Here is a 20,552-nt window from a genome sequence, read left to right on the forward strand (position 1 = left end):
GTGGGTTTGATCCCTGGCCTCAATCAGTGGGTTAAGGATTCAGCATTGCCGTGAGCTGTGGGGTAGGTCGCAGACACAGCTCAGATCTGGCGTTGCTGTGGCTGTGGGGTAGGCCAGCAGCTACAGCTCCAATTAGACCCCTAGCCTGGGAACCTCCATACGCCACAGGCGCAGCCCTGGGGGGGGCGGGGGGAAGAATATAAAATGGGAAAATGTCTCTTCAGCAAGTGGTGCTAGGAAAACTGAACAGCTGCATGTAAATCAATGAAACTAGAACACACCTGCAAATCATCTACAAAAATAAACTCAAAATGGCTTAAAGACTTAAACATAAGACAAGACACCATAAAACTCTTTAATAGAAGAGTTTAACTGAATTGCCTGACGAGAACATAGACAAAACATTCTCTGACATCAACCTTCCAAATGTTTTCCTAGGTGAGTTTCCCAAAGCAATAGAAATAAAAACAAAAATAAAACATTGGTACATAATTAAACTTAAAAGCTTTTGCACAGCAAAGGAAACCATAAAAAAGACAAAAAGACAACCTATGGAATTGGAGAAAATAGTTTCAAACGATGCAACTGACAAGGGCCTAATCTCCAAAATACATAAAAACAACTCATACAACTCAACAGCAAAAAAGCCAACAACCCAATTGAAAAATGGGCAGAAGACCTGAATAGACATTTCTCCAAAAAAGACATACGGATGGCCAACAGGCACATGAAAAAATGCTCAACATCACTAATTATCAGAGAAACGCAAATCAAAACTGCTATGAGGTACCACCTCACACCTGTCCAAATGGCCGTCATTAGTAAGTCTACAAATAACAAATGCTGGAGAGGGTGTGGAGAAAAGGGAACCCTCCTACACTGTTGGTAGGAATGTAAACTGGTACAACCTCTATGGAAAAGAGATGGAGGTACCTTAGAAAACTAAATATACAACTACTATATGACCCAGTAATCCCACTCCTGGGCATATATTTGGACAAAGCTTTTATTGAAAAAGATACATGCATCCCTATGTATTTACGGCAGCACTATTCACAACAGCCAAGATATGGAAACAACCTAAATGTCCAATGACAGATGAATGGATTAAGAAGATGTGGTATATATACACAATGGAATACTACCCAGCCATAAAAAAGGACAAAATAATGCCATTTGTAGCAACATGGATGGAACTAGAGACTCTCATCCTGAGTGAAGTAAGTCAGAAAGAGAAAGACAAATACCACACGATATCACTTATATCTGGAATCTAATATACAGCACAAATGACCCTTTCCACAGAAAAGAAACAAACTCATGGACTCAGAGAACAGACTTGTTGTCAAGAGGGAGTGGGAGGGAGTGGAATGGACTGGGAGTTTGGGGTTAGTAGATGCAAACTATTGCATTTGGAGTGGATAAGCAAATGAGATCCTGCTGTATGGCACAGGGAACTATATCTAGTCACTTGGGATGGAACATGATGGAGGATACTGTGAAAAAAAGAATGTGTATATGGGTATAACTGGGTCATTTGCTGTACAGCAGAAATTGACAGAACATTGTAAATCAACCATAATAAAAAAAATTTTTTTAAATAGCAACCAACCAGAATCTCTTATTTTTTCACCTCCCTCTTTCCCTTTCATTTTTTTGTTTGTTTGTTTGTTTTTTTGTTTTTTTTTTTGTTTTTTTTTTTTTTTTTGTCTTTTTAGGGCTGCTCCCGCAGCATATGGAAGTTCCCAGACTAGGGGTCTAATCGGAGCTGTAGCCACCAGCCTACGCCAGAGCCACAGCAATGCAGGATCCGAGCCGTGTCTGCAACCTGCACCAGAGCTCACAGCAATGCTGGATCCCCAACCCACTGAGCGAGGCCTGGGATCGAACCTGCAACCTCATGGTTCCTAGTCAGATTTGTTAACCACTGTGCCACAACGGGAACACCTCCCTTTCAATTTCTTCTCTGTCTTCTTTTTTTTTAATTTTTTTTTTTCTGTCTTCTTTAAGAATGGTTAGAGAGGAGTTCCCATTGTGGTGCAGTGGAAACAAATCCGACTAGTATCCATGAGGATGAGGGTTCCATCCCTGGCCTCACTCAGTGGGTCGGGGATCCCTCATTTCTGAGGCTGTGGTGTAGGCCAGCAGCTGTAGCTCCTATTTGAGCCCTGGCCTGGGAACTTCCATATGTCAGGAGTGTGGGCCTAAAATGATAAATAAGTAAATGAATAAAGTTTAGAGAGGAGTAAAAGGATAGGAAAAAGCCGAGAAGGGAGAGTGCGTCAAAGCGGGGGCAGAGCGCCTCACGCTGTAAAATGAGTCAAAGAGACTCAGGCGAGTGAGGACAAAGACGCGTGACCTTGACAAGCAGAAATTCACTAGTGACCTTTGAGGGAACAGTTTCTTCAGGGTTGTGGGAATAGAACCCAGAAAGCAAAGAGTTGGGGAGCAAGGGGTTGGTGGTGAAGCCAAGATAGTGAATATGGACCCAATTTTTCATTAGCCAGGATCAATGTCCTTTAAAGATCTTCAGAGTAAAATTCCTTTTACTAGTTCTTTGCACTCCCTTATTCTTCCATTAAAATCTGCTCTTCTTTAAGCACTGACAATCAAATACAATCAAAGTGGGTTCTTATTCATGTCTTCTTATTTCCATTAAATTGCTGGCATCATAGCGGTTTGTCTTCTAATAATTTATATCATAAATATAGAATATTTCAGCTACACCAGTATGTTCCCATGAGCTGGCCTCAAGGCTGTCTTATCACATATTTATATGGTAAACATCTTTCCTAAACTGCAAAGAACTGATAAGCAAACTAAGAGCTTGAACCATAGGAAACTGCCTTTTTTTGTAGGTCAAAAATGATTGCATAGTAGCAATGTGATCTGGTTCAACTTTCTAAGTTTTCAAACGCAACCTTGATACAAACTGAATATTGCCACACTGCTTGACTGTTCACTAATTATGGTGAGCTAGGAATGAATAGTGTAGGAGGAGGAATGGAGTCCAGGAGTGATTAACATGAGTCTTAATTGAACTTTTGCTAAGTTTTGCAAAAGGAGCCACTTATTCAAGCCTGCAGCAAGGCTCCTGACAATGGAACCTTCTGCGCTTGCCTGCGCATGGTGGCTAGGGCTCACCTTTGTTCTAGGCCATGCCCAGGAGCTTGTGTTCCACTCTTTCCCATGGTTTTGGATATAACCAAGCCTTGTTGTTCTGGGAACCTACTTTCAGACTGGGTAAAAAGATAGCAGATAGTGGGGGGAAAAAAAACCTAGGATCACTTTCTTAGCATCTGATTAAAGATTTCCCTTCACCCAACACATCACACTCATATTACGTCATATGTTCACTAATTTTCAAAAATATAAGCAACATCAAGGAGTAACTATGGAAAAATTACACATGGGGACACAGTTGTCATTTCTTTACTGGTTAACTCTCCCCTACTGCCCAGAACCATGATAAACACTTGCACCAGCTAACTAGGAGGACCCTACAATTGCCCCTACTGCTGTGTTACAATAAAGAGGAGACTGATACTGTGCTTTATAAGTTGGCTCACAGTCTCTGCCCACAACTAATATAAAATTCTTTTTTGAAACAATGCTATGAAAATAAAGAGTAGGAGTTCCCATCGTGGCGCAGCAGTAACAGATCGGACTAGGAACCATGAGGTCACGGGTTCGATCCCTGACCTCTCTCAGTGGGTTAAGGATCCAGCGTTGCCGTGAGCTGTGGTGTAGGTTGCAGACATGGCTCGGACCTGGCATTGCTGTGGCTGTAGTGTAGACTGGCAGCTGTAGCTCTGATTAGACCCCTAGCCTGGGAACCTCCATATGCTGTGAGTGCAGCCCTAAGAAGCAAAATAAATAAATAAATAAAGAGTAAAATCGCTCAATAAATATCAACTAGAAATTATTCATTCGTTCAAACCAAAATTTCCTTTTAAAAAAAAGAATGGTATTCTTGGTAATAAATTTCATCTTCTTATAAATAATGAACAGGTCCCTTCTAGGAAATTCTCTGTTTATATTTCCTGAACCTAGCATCTTATCTTACACACAATGTCCACTCAATAAATTCTTGAGGCAGGGAGGGAGGCAGGAAAGAAGGAAGGAAAGGAAGGAAGGAAGGAAGGAAGGAAGGGAGGGAGGGAAGGAGGGAGGGAAGGTTAAAGGAAGGAGAGTAGGAAAGAATATGTGCATGCATTTGCTTATGTAATGGAGGTAACTAGACATGCAATATTTTTTATGAAGGAAAACAAAATGTAAAATGGGAAATAGAATACTATGTTAAGGGGCCCCAAGACTTTGAAACGAGGACGATGAGGAATCTGGACTCTGATGGATTTTATACTCTTTTCAGCTCACCACCTGTGTTCCCTCCTGTTCCTATTTCCTTATCCAGGGATGATAAATGTACATACGTCACTTGGTGATATTAATAAGCGGCAAATGATCATGTATCATTCTAAATGCAAGAACTCGCTGCATTCTTTTATACAGTGATGTTTTGTACTGGTTAGTCCCTGTGGAATACATGGTAGATGAAACTATGTCCCAAATCCCAAGCTACCTGCATCTACATTTGTTCTGTGACCAAGTCCAGATATCACCATGTTTTTCTGTAGTGACTTGGTTTTCAGATGCTCCCATCTTTCCAGTTCACCACAGTTTTTGCTAAGGTCTTGGAGACTCGGAGTGACAGCTGTATTTCCACTCACTTTACAACATTTTACTTCTAGTACGTACCACCTGGCAATGTGTTCCCTTGTGGGACATTACAGGATCATTACATTACACATGAAAGGTATGGTTGATGGTTGACTGCTCTCTAATTACCCAAAGTGTTTGTCAAAGCCAGCGGGCAGGAGACGTAAACTCCATTTTGCTGTTATACTGACTGTCAAGTTTACAGTGCATCTCTGCTAGCACGGAAAACTTGCCCAACAAGGATATTTAGTGGAGCAGACCTTTGCAAGTGGAACAAATCCCCTCAGTTTCAGGATCAACAGCGAGGAAAATGACCTAGTGATCAAATTGGTTTATCCTATACCTTCAAAATAAGAAGCTTATCTAGGATCAGTGTTTCTGAAATCTTTTTTTTCCCATTATTGAGACTTTTTGGACATCTTTTTCCTAATAATTCACCCAGGGAATTTTAATAACACAGATACGGTTTCATTCTGTGTATGTACCGTGGTCTTTTGGAGGATTATAAACCACTGTAAAATCAAAACTTTGTTCTCCCTACCAAGAACAATTTCCATCCTCTTGCGAATGCATGTATTGGATTATGGTTGCTAGTGCACACTGACAGAATTCAGATAATGTTTCACCAATTTAATATGCAAGGCCACCGTAATTCAGAGTACACAACTCAAGAGGATCTAAGAGAGAAAACGTTTTTTTTAGTAAGCCAGATATCACCAACTGAAATCTCATTCCTCTCCTAAAAATAAGAGAGCCCTAATAATATTAAAGAGCACATGGTTCCCAAGTCAGAATGTGTCCAAATCAAAAAACTTGCACCCACCAAGTCAAACTCCTCCATGTACGGAGAGAGGGCAGGCTTTGCTCTCAGAAGCAGAGATAAGACTACGAGTGAGCCTGTGACACGGCCATCTCATTTGCTTGTTTATTAGCCCTGCCAGCTCATTTGCTTGATTATTAGCTTTATGGAGCTCTGACCATGCAGACTTTCAGCTCCAGGAGGACAGGGACTGTTTTTGGTTTGCTCACCATTGCAGAAGGAAAGAAAGAAGAAAGAGAGAAAGGATGGGGAGGTAGTAAGAAGACAAGACAGTATGCCAAGTGACTTGAACACTGCCATTAAGAATATTCCATTTAGGAGTTCCCGTCGTGGCTCAGTGGTTAACAAATCTGACTAGGAACAATGAGGTTGCGGGTTCGACCCCTGGCCTTGCTCAGTGGGTTAAGGATCCGGCATTGTTGTGAGCTGTGGTATAGGTTGCAGACCCAGCTCGGATCCCACGTTGCTGTGGCTCTAGTGTAGGCCAGAAGCTACACCTCCGATTTGACCCCTAGCCTGGGAACCTCCATATGCCGTGGGAGCGGCCCAAGAAATGGCAAAGACAAAAAAAAAAAAAATATTCCATTTAGTGTGAAGACACAGATATGTAAACAAACAAAAGGAAAGCATGTAATCATTATAAGGAAAAGATGTTTCGATGTGGTGAGGTTGCAAAGCAGGGGTTAATTCTACCTGGTTAGAGGTGGGAGGAAAGTGAAGTGAGTTGTGAAGACACTTTGGAGACAAGGCTGTATCAGATGACTTACATGGGCCCCAGGGCACTCTTGCCTTTGTGGTCTGCTTCTTCTACAGAAGCACACTGAGATGAGTATCACTATCTGGGCAGTCTAGAAGCACGTAGCCTGGAGGCCCACCAATGACCTCCAGGAGGACGAGCGGTTTAAGGGAGAGAAACTCTAGGGCAAGCTGGAAGAGTGGCTGGAAGATGGGGCAGAGTGTTCCAAGCTGAAGAACAGCTTGTTCAGAGGCCTGGAAGTGAGAGATCTATTACGATTGGATGAAAGAGAGAGAGAGGGGAGAAGGATGAAAGATGAAGTTAGAGAAGAAGGGGGGGGCAGGGTCAAACCGCCAGAGGCCCTGTGTTAAGAAGGCTGGCTTTATTCTAAAGAGAATCAGAAACCATTTTAAAAAGCTTCTATGTTAGGGAGTTCCTGTCATGGCTCAGTGGTAAATGAACCCAACTAGTATCCAGGAGGACTCGGATTCCATCCCTGGCCTCGCTCAGTGCGCTAAGCATCTGGTGTTACCATGAGCTGTCGTGTAGGTCACAGACGTGGCTTGGATCTGGCATTGCTGAGGCTGTGGCGTAGGCTGGTGGCGTACAGCTCTGACTGGACCCCTAGCCTGGGAACCTCCATATGCCTTAGATGCACCCCTAAAAAGCAAAAAAAAAAAAGAAAAAAAAAAGGGGCTTCAATGTTACGAACCAATAGAATCGGGTTTGCATTTTGGATATTCAGTCAAGCTACACTGAAGACTGGAGAGGGAGTGGTGGATGTTCTGGGGGGGTCCACCAGGCCCCCTCTTCAGGGCTCACATACCCACCCCCTTCTTTCGAAGGCCCACAAGTTGAGTCCTTCAGTAGGAATTGCCCACAGGCCTGGAGAACTGCCTTACCCAAGGGCAGATCCTCTCCCAGAGAGGACCCATGGCCATAACCTGCTCATGTGGAGATACAAAGGCCCGGCCACCTTATCTCAATCAGGGACAACCTCAGCTTCTAAGGTCCCCAAAGGATTGGCTGAGGCCTCTATTGTAACCATGTTTCTGGTTACTTCTCCCTCTACTTAATCCTACTTTATTAGTTTCCTACTGCTGTGTAATACTCTACCACAAACTTAGTGGCTTAAAAAACACACATTCCTCATCTCACAATGTCCAGGAGTCAGGAGTCTGGGCACAGCTTAGCCAGGTTCTCTCCTCAGGCTGCAATCAAAGTGTTGGCCAGACTGCATTCTCATCTCGAGATTTGACTCAGGAAAAATTCACTTCCAAATTTACTCCAGTTGTTGAAAGAATTAATTTTCTTGTGGTTGTAGGACTGAGGATGCCAGCTTCTTGCTGGCTGTTGGCTGGAGGCCACCTTCGGTGCTGAGAAGCTACCACTAATTCCTACAAGCTGCTCATGGTTTCTTTTATGTGCCCTTCCCCAACATGGCCACTTACTTGATCAAACCAGCAAGGAGAGTCTCTAGAACACATCTGCGAGCAAGACAGACAGGCGTCGTATAAACTAATTGCAGGAATAACGTCCCACCACCTTTGCTGTATTCCATTCATTAGAAGCAAGTCACAGGCCCCCTCGTCCCTCAAGGAGAGGGGATTACATGAAGGCGTGGCCATCACGAGACGGCAGCCACCTTACAGTCTGTCTGCCACACTTGCCTTCCTCACTTCTTACACATGTATCTCCTGAGACCACGCCCAGTAAACCTCCATGCAACTACCCGTCTGAGAGTCCATGTCCCGGGAGGCAGGGATGTGACTCAGAAATTACAAGCTGTTAGACGAACTGTGGGAGACTGAACAGCAAATGTTCTTCCTATTAATACATGTATAATAATTATTACTAGAATTTAGGAAGACACGTAACCTATATGGAAGTAATAGCAAGTCTAAAAACTACAAGGTGTCTTCAAGCGGGAAACACACAAGAATAATTAGTTTCTAGGGCTGGAGAGCACATTAAACATAACATAAAAATTAGGTTTACTCTGTTCCACAGTGTGAGAATAAATCTCAGACCACAATCAGTCACTTAATCAAAAAGAGATGAGAAAGAGCACTTTATTAAATTAGCATAGATTGTACTTTCACAAATTGCAGAAATAATCAATGAATAGACTGTCCTATTAGAGACTGAGTCACAAAATATATATAAGCAACTGTTGGTATGATAACAGGATCAAATTCCACCTTGTATACCAACGATTTTTACCTGTCCCACTGACAATAATTACTTGTAGTTCCTGCTTATTTAGTCATCAACAGAGTGATATAAGTGATATTCAAAAAGGATCCATTGTCAACAATTTGGACTCCATCGTATAGGCATTCTCCAATGGAAAAATAGTTTTTCTTCAGTCTTCAAAGTATATATATATGCTGGCCTGACCTTATATCTGGAAATGCTTAAATACTAATGCATTTTAAAAATCAACAACTACAAATAACTACAAACACCACATGAGTACACTCACGCAGTGCTGTCAGAGAAATACTTTAGAATATTCGGATAGTCAACAGCTTATGATTCCAATGGTCTTCATGAGTATAATTCATTGCCTTTCAATGTCACGCACATGCAAAATTTCTTAGAAAAGAAGAATGGTGAAACAAAATACATAATCTGCCCTTGACAAACTGGATGTTCAGCAGTTGCACAGAAATAAGTGTAGTGTTTCACGGGAAAGCAAAACAGTAGCCATTCAGAGAGGGGTGAGCCGCTCATCCTCTGTTCCAAAGGCATCATTAATGTGTCCTCCCTTCATGTCCAGGGGATCACAGGGGATGCCATTTTCAATTGTGACTGTGTTTTCACACTTATCTTCCGTGTTTTCCATTTCAGACGGTCCTTTGTTCTTCCTAAGAGCACATAAAAAGAATGATTGGGATCTAGGAAGAGAAAGCATGGGCTTCTGTACAAACATGGAGATCAGGCAAGGGAGAAGGAACCTTAGAATAATGGAGAAAATGGATGACAGTGTGCATTTTCAAATAAATTTCAAAGATTATAAAGAGGTGATGAGGTGAAAAGATGCTATCAAGATCAGAAGTCTGCATAGATCATACATATATCATATACATATATATGTACATATATATAGATAGGTAGATCAGAACGAGCGCTCTTCTTTGGAAGTGGAGGATAAATGTATAAGAATATGTATATGAATGAATATATAGGCATATTTATAGGAGTGAACATGTTTATATTCACACAGATATACATATGCACGTGTACATTCACACGCACAAACTGCATGAAAAATGTGAGGAACATGTATGGTGAACAGGAAAGTTAAAAAAATTAGCTCTGGGAAAATTTAACAAAAATTGAATTTTAAAAAGTAATAAATTCCTCTCACAAGATATGACAAATTAATGGTCTGCAAATTTTAAGTAAAAATCAGATGGAAATGAGTTTTCAAGAAGCAAACTCACATTACTTTGTACAAAGGATATAACCACTGTAAACTGCAGATATCACTGCTTGGCTCTACTCATTACAAAATAGTTGCATTCATTTGTAAGTCGGGTTTTGGGAACTCAGAACAGATCTTACTAATTACATTACAACTCATAGCTGTAACTCTAGGTCGTTTCAAAAAAACCTCTATATAACAGGATAAATGTTTAAGTTATCCATTCTCAGATCCTTTGTAGACCCTGCTACCTCAACCCATGTGGTAACCAGACCCTTAACATTTCCTTGGAGTGTGGAAAGATGTAGCCTTGAATTCAAAGATTCTTCCTGTCTTTTGTGAAAGGCCAAGACACTGAGCCGATTGTGCTTGATATGATAGAGGTAGGGGGAGAAGAGATGTGAGTGCCTCTAGGCAAGCAGAGCCAAGAAGAGTGTGCCCTAGGATTATCTCAAGTTAGATGCTGGGGCACCATGGAGCCATGATGTTAGACAGGAGGCTCCCAGTCTTATCAAAGGTTCTCCTGTCCCAGAAATCTGTGGACACTCCAAAGAGGCAGACCTAAATTGATCACAGGGCTAGGATGGTGGACACTGCTGTGGTAATCAGGATGGACTCCCACCACTATGAAAGTCCCTTAGAACCTCAGTGAGTCTCTAGTGAGTGAGGAGGTGGTGAAGATGCCCCAGTGATGATTAGAATTTCCTATAGTCCTACATGAGAGTTCATTTCAAAGTGCTTTAAAGACTACGGTGAAGGAAGGCAGAGAATAGAGAGAGCTCATGCTTACAAAAGAATGAAAACTAACATAGAAAGTATAACAAAAATAGAAGATCACCATATAATAATAATTGATTCTGATGAGGCTCATTGATGGATATGAAAGCAGTAAGATGGTTTGGGAATAGGATATTCAGAGGGTCTCAATATAACACCCCTACAAGCAATGTACTAATTATAAAGAGACATTTGTATTTTGTAAAGGGAGAAATCCGGTGAACATCACCAACAATAAGACAAACTTACAAGTGCCTCCAGATGTTATGCACGGAAAAGACATATATTTTTAAAATAAAATTCTGTGTTTTGTGTTCTTGTCCCACTCCATCACCAAATATTTTTTGACTTGAATCTCTCAGGAGGAACTTATCAGACAACTCCAAATTAAAGGATATTTTGTGGAAGAGCTGAACTGGACTCAGTACAGAATAGGCATTCAACTAATGTGCTTAGAGCTGGAGAGACAGACATGAGTGGCTGGCTAGCTAGTTAGACGAGCTAGAAAGATCACCAAATGTAGCTCAGTGACTGGGTGGCTGGATGATAAATTAATAGGTGGCTGGATGAATGGGTAGATGGATAGATGACTGGATGGTGGTTAGTGATGGAACAAATGACTGGGTGAATGGATGGACTAATGCTGTAAAGAAAGTTACTCCGACAGTAGCCAAGGTAGATTGTGAATGGGATTCCTCAAAAGAAAGAGAAAGAAAGACGGAAGGAAAGGAAAGGAAAGAAATATACACATGTGTTATTTCTTATATCTCTTGCATAGTTATTTTTTCAAATGGATAGAGGAAGATACTTGTTTTCATAACTTAGGAATTAGGAGTTAGTATAGATTTTTTCAGGCTTCACTGATGGTTTATTAAGTAATTTCAAATATGCAGATTTCATAAAGAAAAGTAAAGTATTTTGCCATTGTACATGCCACTGTCAAATGTCACAATGTGTCACTACAGGCCCCATACTGGGAGTGGAAGTTGGGGGATTGTAGTCCCAGAGACCTAGGCAAGGAAAGGCTGCTGTGTTTTTCCTGCCTCAGGGTGAAGATACTGCACTGTCCATTCTAAGCATTGGTGATCAATGACCAGTGACTGTTGGGTTGGGTGTGCAGTTTCCTGTGATGAGGTCATCCTCCAGCCAGGTGAAATCACCTACCAGAGGATTAGAATTCTTTGGCCCCTTCTCCTGTAGACAGGATTACCATCACTTTCCATGTTGTTCAGAAAGCAAAGGCAACTGATATTCTATAACCATCAAAAACATCACTTCCATTCATAGTATGCAACATTTATTCAATAACTATGTTTGAGTGCCTACTGAGTTTTGGAAGAGACACTTTAGTTCTTGTCCTAAGGTGAAAAGAAAGGGCTCAATAAAAAAGAAAAACTTCAGGAGTTAACTCAAGCCTCAGTGGGTTAGGATCTGCAGTTGTCACTACTGTGGCTCAGGTTCAATCCCTGGCCTAGGAACTTCCGAATGCGCAGGCATGGCCAAAAGAAGGAAAAAGAAAAACTTCAAATTTCATTCATCCTCCCTCCAATCTTTTTTTCATAGGTTTGAAACAATCAAGTTTTACCCTGAAATCTGTGTATGTAAATATACAATCCATATTACAAGGATCTTAGTTGAGGGAGCATTCTGAGGTAGGTGGCAATGCAACAGCAGTCTTAGAAATAATGGTTACCAAGTGTTCATTTGCCAGTTCCTGCAATTTAAAAAAAAAATGTTTTTACTGAGGAGAAAATTACAGGAGTTCCCACTGTGGCACAGTAGAAACAAATCCTACTAGTATCCATGAGGATGTGGGTTCAATCCCTGGCCTCTCTCAGTGGGTTGGGGATCCAGTGTTGCCGTGAGCTGTGGTGTAGGTCATAGACATGGCTTGGATCTGGTGTGGCCATGGCTGTGGCACAGGCCAGCAGCTGCAGCTCCAACTTGACCCCTAGCCTGGGAACCTCCATATGCCATGGGTGTGGCCCCAAAAAGAAAAAAAAAATATTGCGGAGAGCTGGACACTTGCAGATCATGGCAAGAAATCTTGCCTCCTCCTGCCCAATCACAAAGGAAAAAAAATAATCCAGCAGCCATCATAAAGGAATAGGGAAGAATGAACAAGGCAGATGCAAATCGATGAGAACAAGTTTCTCTCCTTTAGAAGGATTTCTCAACCAAAAAGAGCGAAATCACGGTGGAAATTTATCAAACCAAGCTATGGCCAAGGCAAATTAGGCACATGTGATTCTTCTGTGACCTTAGATCCAGTTGTTCAGAGTCTTGGCATTGCCGGCCTTTCACAAACTGCAGTGTCAGTAGCTTGCTGGTTGGTGGGCATGATAAGAAGCTCAAAGGTTATCTAATAGCAACGCAGCCCTTTGTCACATTTCATAGTGTGTCCTGTAATAAACTGATTCACTGCCTGTGCATTGCTCTAAGTATAATGAAACTTAACTATCTTTCTGGATCATTCTGACTTGAGGTTCTGCTAAAAACATGAATTCTTTTTCCTGAAAAATGAAATTAAGTGTGAATGACTTCTGCTGTTCTTGCATCATCAGGAGGCTCAGGAAGAGGGTTTTTCTTTTTAAGTGATTGAAACACCTGAAACTAGCTCCTAGAAGCCTTGAGAGTGGCTATTTCTCACAAATCCAGAGAGAATATGGACAAAAGAGGGGACAAATCAAGTACAGGTGTACCTCAGAGATATGGCAGGTTTGGTTCAACTGCACTAAAGCAAGCGACACAAATTTTTTGGTTTCCCAGTGCATATAAAAGTTCTGTTTACATTATACTGTAGTCTGTTAAATGTGCAATAGCATTACGTCTAAAAAAATCACTGTACATGCCTTAATTTTAAAATATTTTAGAGGTTTTAAAATGCTAACCATCATCTGAGCCTTCAGTGAATTTTAACCTTTTTGTTAGTGGAGGGTCTTGCCTCAGTGTCAATGGCTGCTGACGGCTGGGGTAGCTGTCGCAATTTCTAAAAATAAGACAATGAGGTTTTCTGCTCTGATTGACTCTTATTTCGTGACCCCTTTCTCTGTATATACTGTGCAATGCTGTTTGGCAGGATTTTACTCACTGTAGATCTTCTTTCAAAATTGGGAGTCAATCCTCCCAAATCCTGCCGCTGCTTTATCAACTAAGATTAAGTCATATCCTTTGCTGCCATTTCAATCATCTTCACAGCAGCTTCACCAGGAGTAGATTCCACCTCAAGAAACCACTTTTTTGTTTCAACCATAAAAGCAATTTCTCATCTGTTAAGTTTTATCATGGGATTGTAGCAATACAGTCACATCTTTAGGCTCGATTTCTAATTCTAGTTCTCTTGCTTTTTCCATCACATCCACTGAAGCCTTGAACCCCAAGTCACCCGTGAGGGTTGGAACCAACTTCTTCTAAACGCCTGTGAATGTCGATATTTGCACTTCTACCCGTGAATCACAAATATTCTTAATGGCATCCAGAATGGTGAATCCTCTTCAGAAGGTTTTCAACAGACTTTGCCCAGGTCCATCAGAGGAACCACTGTCTATGGCACTATAGCCTTATGAAATGTATTTCTTAAATAATAAGACTTAAAAGTCTAAATTACTCCTTGATCCATGGGCTGAGAATAGATGTTGTGTTAGCAGGCATGAAGGCAACATTAGTCTTGTTATAGAGCTCCATCAGAGCTCTCAGGTGACCAGGTGCATTGTCACCGGGCAGTAATATTTTGAAAGGAATCTTTTTTGGAGCAGGAGGTCTCAACAGTGGGCTTAAAATATCCAGTGATCCATGTTGCAAACAGATATGCTGTCGTCCAGGCTTTGGTACTCCATTTGCAGAGCACAGGCAGAGTAGATTTAGCACAATTATTAAGGGCCCTGAGATTTTCAGAATGGTAAATGAGCACTGGCTTCAAGTTAAAGTCACCAACTGCATTAACCCCTAGCAAGAGCGTCAGCCTGTCCTTTGAAGACTGGAAGCCAGGCATTGACTTCTCCTCTCCAGCTATGGACGTCCCAGATGGTAGCTTCTTCCAATATAAGACTGTTCTGTCTACATTGAAAATCTGTTATTTAGTGTAGCCACCTTCATGAATCATCCTCTGGTAACTTCCTTCAGCTTCTACCTTCGCACCTGCTGCTTCCCCTTGCGTTTTTATATCATGTACACAGCTTCTTTCCTCAAAACTCTGCTAGTTTCAAGTTTTTCTTCTGCCGCTTCCTCACCTCTCTCAGCCTTCAAAGGATTGAAGAGAGTTACGGCCTTGCTCTGGATGAGGCCTTGGCTTAAGGGAATGCTTTAGCTGGTTTAATCTTCTATCCAGACCACTAAAACTTTCTCCACATCAGCAATAAAGCTGTTTCACTTTCTTATCATTTGTGTGTTCAGGGAAGAAGCACTTTCTATTTCCTTTGGGAATTCTCCCCTTGCATTCACAAGTGGGCTGTTCGGTGCAAGAGGCCTGGCTTTCATCCTGTCCCAGTTTTCAACGTGCGTTCCTCGCTAAGCTTAATCATTTCTAGCTTTTCATTTAAAGTGACAGACTTCTGTCTCTTCCTTTCACCCGAACACTTAGAGGCCATTGTAGGGTTATGAATTGGCCTGATTTCAATACTGCCGTGTCTCAGGGAAGAGGGAGAAAGATGGGGAATAGCAGGTTGGTGGAGCAGTCAGAACACACAATATTCATCATTAACTCTGCCATCTTATATGGGCGCGATCGGTGGAGCCCACGGTCCCCCCACTACCCCCGCCAAATTCCAATAGTAACATCAGAGATCACTGGTCACAGATCATCATGATACATATAACAATAGTGAGAAATAGTGCAAGACATAGTTTGAAATATTGCAAGAATTATCAAAATGTGACACAGAGACAGCAAGTCAGCAAATGTTGGGAAAATACTGCCAAAAGACTTGGTTGACACAGGGTTGCCACAAACTTTCAATTTATATATATATAAAAACAATTACCTGCGAAGTACAATAAAGTGAAGTACAATAAGATGAGGTCTGCCTGTATCAGGGAGCCCACACGCCTAGATGGTGTTGAGGAACAGGGTTTGCTCAAGGTAAAGCAGTGACAGCTAAAGGCAGAAAGAGTATTTCTGCTCCCTTCAAACAAGATAGGGCTGAAAAGCCAAGGCCCAAGAAACAGCCAGAAAAACAACAAAGGACAGACAAATATGATTTCAAAACGGGAGAGAATTAATTATTGGGGAATTGGAACTATCATCATAATCAGTATGGACGATTCCAGGGAGAAACAGCAGTGATGCTAGAAGGATTTTAGTGGATATTGCAGCAGAGTGAGCCTGGGGGGCTCGGGCATCAAGGACATCTGGTTGAAATCCAGGTACCGCTACTTTCTAACCATATGGCAACTGTGGACAGGTTCGTTTTTATTGGCCACGTTATAGCAAAAACAATGATAATTAGTATCTATGACAGTGTAGAAACCAGACTAAGGGCTTTGTACCTATCATCTCATCTAAATTCTATTGCAATACTATTCAGATTTTACTACTGTCCCTGTTGTTCAAATGAAGAAACTGAGACTCAAATATGTAGAGCAACTTGTTTTCCAGAATTGGACAAGACTGGTGAAAGGAAGGGACCTAGAACCCTATGCAGGCTTTGCTCAAAACACATATTTGGAGTTCCCACCGTGGCTCAGCAGTTAACGAACCCGACTAGTAGCCATGAGGACTAGGGTTCGATCCCTGGCCTTGCTCAGTGGGTTAAGGATCCGGCATTGCCGTGAGCTGTGGTGTAGGTTGCAGACGCGGCTCAGATACTGTGTTGCTGTGGCTGTGGTGTAGGCCAGCAGCTGTAGCTCCGAATGGACCCCTAGCCCGGGAACCTCCATATGCCTCAGTTATGGCCCTAAAAAGACAAAAACAAAAAGAACACATATGTGATTCCTATTGATGTATATGTTTTTTAATGATTTTTATTTCTTCCATTATAGTTGGTTTAATGTTCTGTCAATATTCTACTGCACAGCAAAGTGACCCAGTCACACATATGTATGTACATTCTTTTTCTCGCATTGTCCTCCATCACGCTCCATCACAAGTCACTAGACAGAGTTCCCTGTGCTCGACAGCAGGCTCTCATTGCTTATCCACTCCAAAGGCAATAGTGTGCATAAGAACCACAAAGTGAACCAATAATTAGCTCTAATATTTCTAATTTCATTTACATTTCTATTTTTAAGATTATAATACTCATTTAGTTGAGACTTTATGAAAATGTAAAGTTTCAGCATATGGAAATGTTGCCTGAGTCCCAGCCCCTTCTGTTTACTACTGACTTTATGGGAAGAGAAATACAACCAGAAATAAACCACGCGAATTTACTAGTGACTCTGCTTAACAGTGAGCATTGGCTGGGGCTCTATGTCGTGCGTCCCTGACCTGGCCTTGTTATCAACTGCAGGATTACAACACCCTTGTAGGCAAGGACCGCACACGTTATGCATGTACATCTCTTCCTCAGTACCTTCTACAGCTACTATCACAGAACGGAGGGTCAATAACAGAGTAAGATATTTTATCTCTCCGGGCCTTGGCTTTCAGAGAGGTGGATTTAGATCATTGCTCAGGCCCCTTCCTAAAATCCTAACATTAGAACAATCTATTTATACAAGATTCATGAATCAATTCTAAGATATACATGCAATTCTGAAATTGCACTGTGACTCAGCTTTTATAGCACAAAGCCCCAGGTTATACAGAATTAGCACTTTGTAACTGCTTTTTGATGATGACGCTTCTTTACATGGACGCTGCGCTCTCCAGTGTTTAAAGCGCTTGCGCTTGTTCTCTAACTTTGTCTTCCCATCATCAGACCTTTTTAAGAAAATATTATCCTCATTTTCCACATGTGACTGGATCAAGGTCATTCAGTTAATACAGCCAGGGCCTGAGACTGCAACCCAAAGCCAAGAGGATGAATCCAGCACTCTTTCAGCTAAACCACACAGCACAGCACCAAGTTCACCACCATGACCAGTGTCACATCACCCTCACCATTTCAACCATCACCGTCACCATCACTGTCCGCCATCGCAGTCATCATCGTCACCATGGTCATGAGGCTGACCAGGGAACTGAAATGTCTACGTCCAGGCTGGGCCTAGAGCAGATCCAGCACAGACCTAACAGTGAAGTATTTGTAGTTCATCTTAGCTGCCTTCCCACCTACTCCACTCCTTAATTGTTCCTCAAAAGATTAAAAAAAAAAAATCACTTTTCCAACTTTTTTCCTTCAACAAATCTCTCCTTTCCACTAACTGCTGTTCTCGACTAGATGGGAACAGAGAAGCAATCTTCTCCAATTATTTCGCAAGGAAGTGGCAGTCGTAATGGTGTGTTGAAACCCACTGGTACAGGCTTGCAAAAGGTGACTGTTAAATATTCAGAAACTTCAGACTGGGTGAGAAGTCGGCAAATGCTACAAATCGGGGTATTTTTTTTTTTTTCAGAGAGCACTAGTTAGTCATTTCACTACAGTCATGGTCAACAGCAGATCTAATAAGATAATTTGCCTTTTAAAATAGGTGGGGTTTTTTGTTTATTTGTTTTTTGTCTTTTTAGGGCACCACCCATGGCATATGGAGGTTCCCAGGCTAGGGGTCAAATTGGAACTATAGCCACCAGCCTACACCACAGCCACGGCCACGCCAGATCCTCAACCCAATGAGCAGGGCCAGGGATCGAAAGCACATCCTCACGAATACTAGTCAGGGACATGCCTGCTGAGCCATGACGGGAGCCTCTAGATGTTTGTTAACTAATAAAATCTCAAGCACCGAGCCACTGAACTTGAACCTTTTCTATAGTATGGTGGCAATATGTGGATGGAAAGAGATCATTTTCCAGCATTTCTTGATCACAGAATCAGGGTAAGCTCATCTTGGATAATCAAAATGGATAATACTAATAATTACTATTTATTTCGTGCATACTAGATCCTAGGTACTTCATACACATTTAGCTCAGCCAAGCCTACTGGAAGCCCTGTGAGACATTATCTCCCTATTACAGATGGAGAAACAGATCCATGGAAATTAGATGATTCAACCAAGGTCATTCAGCGAAAGGGTAAAGCTAGTATTTGAGTTCACCTAGTTTGGGCCCCAGGGATCACATACTTTCCACCCAGCAGTTCTGAATAATCAATGCAAGGCTGTCATTGACACGGCTATCAAAATAGTTAAAGCTTTACTTGAGAAATGTCCTTAACAGTAAGTTTAAACATGCATATGTCTTCAATGACCCTGGAACTCCTCTGTAGAAGCAGGATGGTGATTTGGATGTGACCCTATGGTCCCTCGTGATCTTCAAGGTTTAAGATTTTGTATCACACAAACTATGTTCATTATCACCTAAAGTATGGATCGGACTCTTGAGCAAATCTTTGGCTTCCTCAACACTAAAGGCTTTGGGGGGCAACACCAATCTTTTCCACCATTAGAAAAGGCTTTCATCACAATTATCAGGGCTCTCCTCACCTCAAACTGCACCCTCTCCTCACCTAGGAAGCAATACTTTGGCCAAGAGAAACTCACCACAGATTGTATCAAACGTAAAACCCAACAAATCAGTTTATCTTCAAAAGGTTGTCATAAGGTTGCTAATGACTGATGCTCTCCAGGTTTACACAGGATTTGTCCATCTGTCTTCCTAGTTGGAGCATGAAATAAATTTGTGAAGGTGAGGTCGTGACAACAGCCTCACTTCTCCCAGGCAACAGATTATCATGCCACACACCCAATTATTATATTACTGCAGAATTTGCTCAGAAGGAAAGAGACAGCTCATCCCAGCACAAACCAACTGAAAGGCCAGCGACTGGTAGGATAATAAAATAACAGTAACAGCTAGCACTTATCGAGTGCTCAATGAGTGCCAGGCACTACTTCAAGCACTCTATTAACCCCTTTGATCCCAGCAAATTAATTACTTCTAATACACCTCCCTGTCACTCTAGTGAAATCATCTATGCATAGGCAGCAAAGAAAAATTTAACTTGACTCCAGCACCACAAACCATATTCTCTTAAGCTTCATTTCCCTGACTCATTGCCTGTGCTTCCTGATATCCATACAGTTAATGGATTATATATAAGAGCAGAGTCTGGGCAATAAATACTTTGAATCTAAGCAGTCTATCTCAAGAGTCCATCCTTCTAACTCCCACACCATATCATTCTGGTGAGGAAATTGGGAAGCAAGGAGATGAGGTGAATTCACAAAGGTTACACTTGTTAGAAATCATAGAATCATAGCATTTCAGGATTAATATAAAACTTAAAGATATTAAACATAGGCATTTGGGGGGAGGACTAGATTAGCAGGTTGGGATTAACATATACACACACTACTCTCTATATATAAAGTAGATAACCAACAAGGACCTACTGTACAGCACAGGGAACTACATTTAATGTCCTATAATAACCTATAATGGAAAAGAATCTGAAAAAAGACACACACACACACACACACACACACACACACACACATATCCATGCCCATATAGAAAGAGAGATAGGGGAGTTCCCGTCGTGGCGCAGTGGTTAACGAATCCGACTAGGAACCATGAGGTTGCGGGTTCGGTCCCTGCCCTTGCTCAGTGGGTTAACGATCCGGTGTTGCCGTGAGCTGTGGTGTAGGTTGCAGACGCGGCTCGGATCCCGCGTTGCTGTGGCTCTGGCGTAGGCCGGTGGCTCCAGCTCCGATTCAACCCCTAGCCTGGGAACCTCCATATGCCGCGGGAGCGGCCCAAGAAATGGCAACAACAACAACAACAAAAAAGACAAAAGACAAAAAAAAAAAAAAAGAAAGAGAGATATAACTGACTTTGCGGTACACCTAAAACTAACACAAGGTGATTGTAAATCTACTATACTTACACTAAAAAATATTAAAATAAACACAGGCATTCAAGTACTGCAGGAGAATATTTCTTAACAAAACCAGTTAATAATTTGACCCAAGTCTCTCAACATTATGTGTCATGCCAGGATCAAGAAAATCAAGCAAGTCCAACTTGATCT

At 41.8% G+C, this 20,552-nt stretch overlaps 1 protein-coding gene across 4 annotated transcripts in view; it reads right to left on the reverse strand.

Moving 5' to 3' along the window:
* Positions 1-8,333: 8,333 nt before the first annotated feature.
* Positions 8,334-20,552, reverse strand: part of CLTRN (collectrin, amino acid transport regulator) — a 41,903-nt gene continuing 29,684 nt past the window's right edge. For all 4 annotated transcript variants that reach the window (XM_047765827.1, XM_047765826.1, XM_047765829.1 and 1 more), the window contains one exon: positions 8,334-9,145. In XM_047765827.1, the coding sequence (XP_047621783.1) occupies positions 8,989-9,145 (157 nt within the window). In that variant the 3' untranslated portion in view covers positions 8,334-8,988. The remainder of the gene's footprint in view (positions 9,146-20,552) is intronic.

Source organism: Phacochoerus africanus, chromosome X, assembly GCF_016906955.1.
Source record: "Phacochoerus africanus isolate WHEZ1 chromosome X, ROS_Pafr_v1, whole genome shotgun sequence".
Taxonomy (NCBI): Eukaryota; Metazoa; Chordata; class Mammalia; order Artiodactyla; family Suidae; genus Phacochoerus; species Phacochoerus africanus.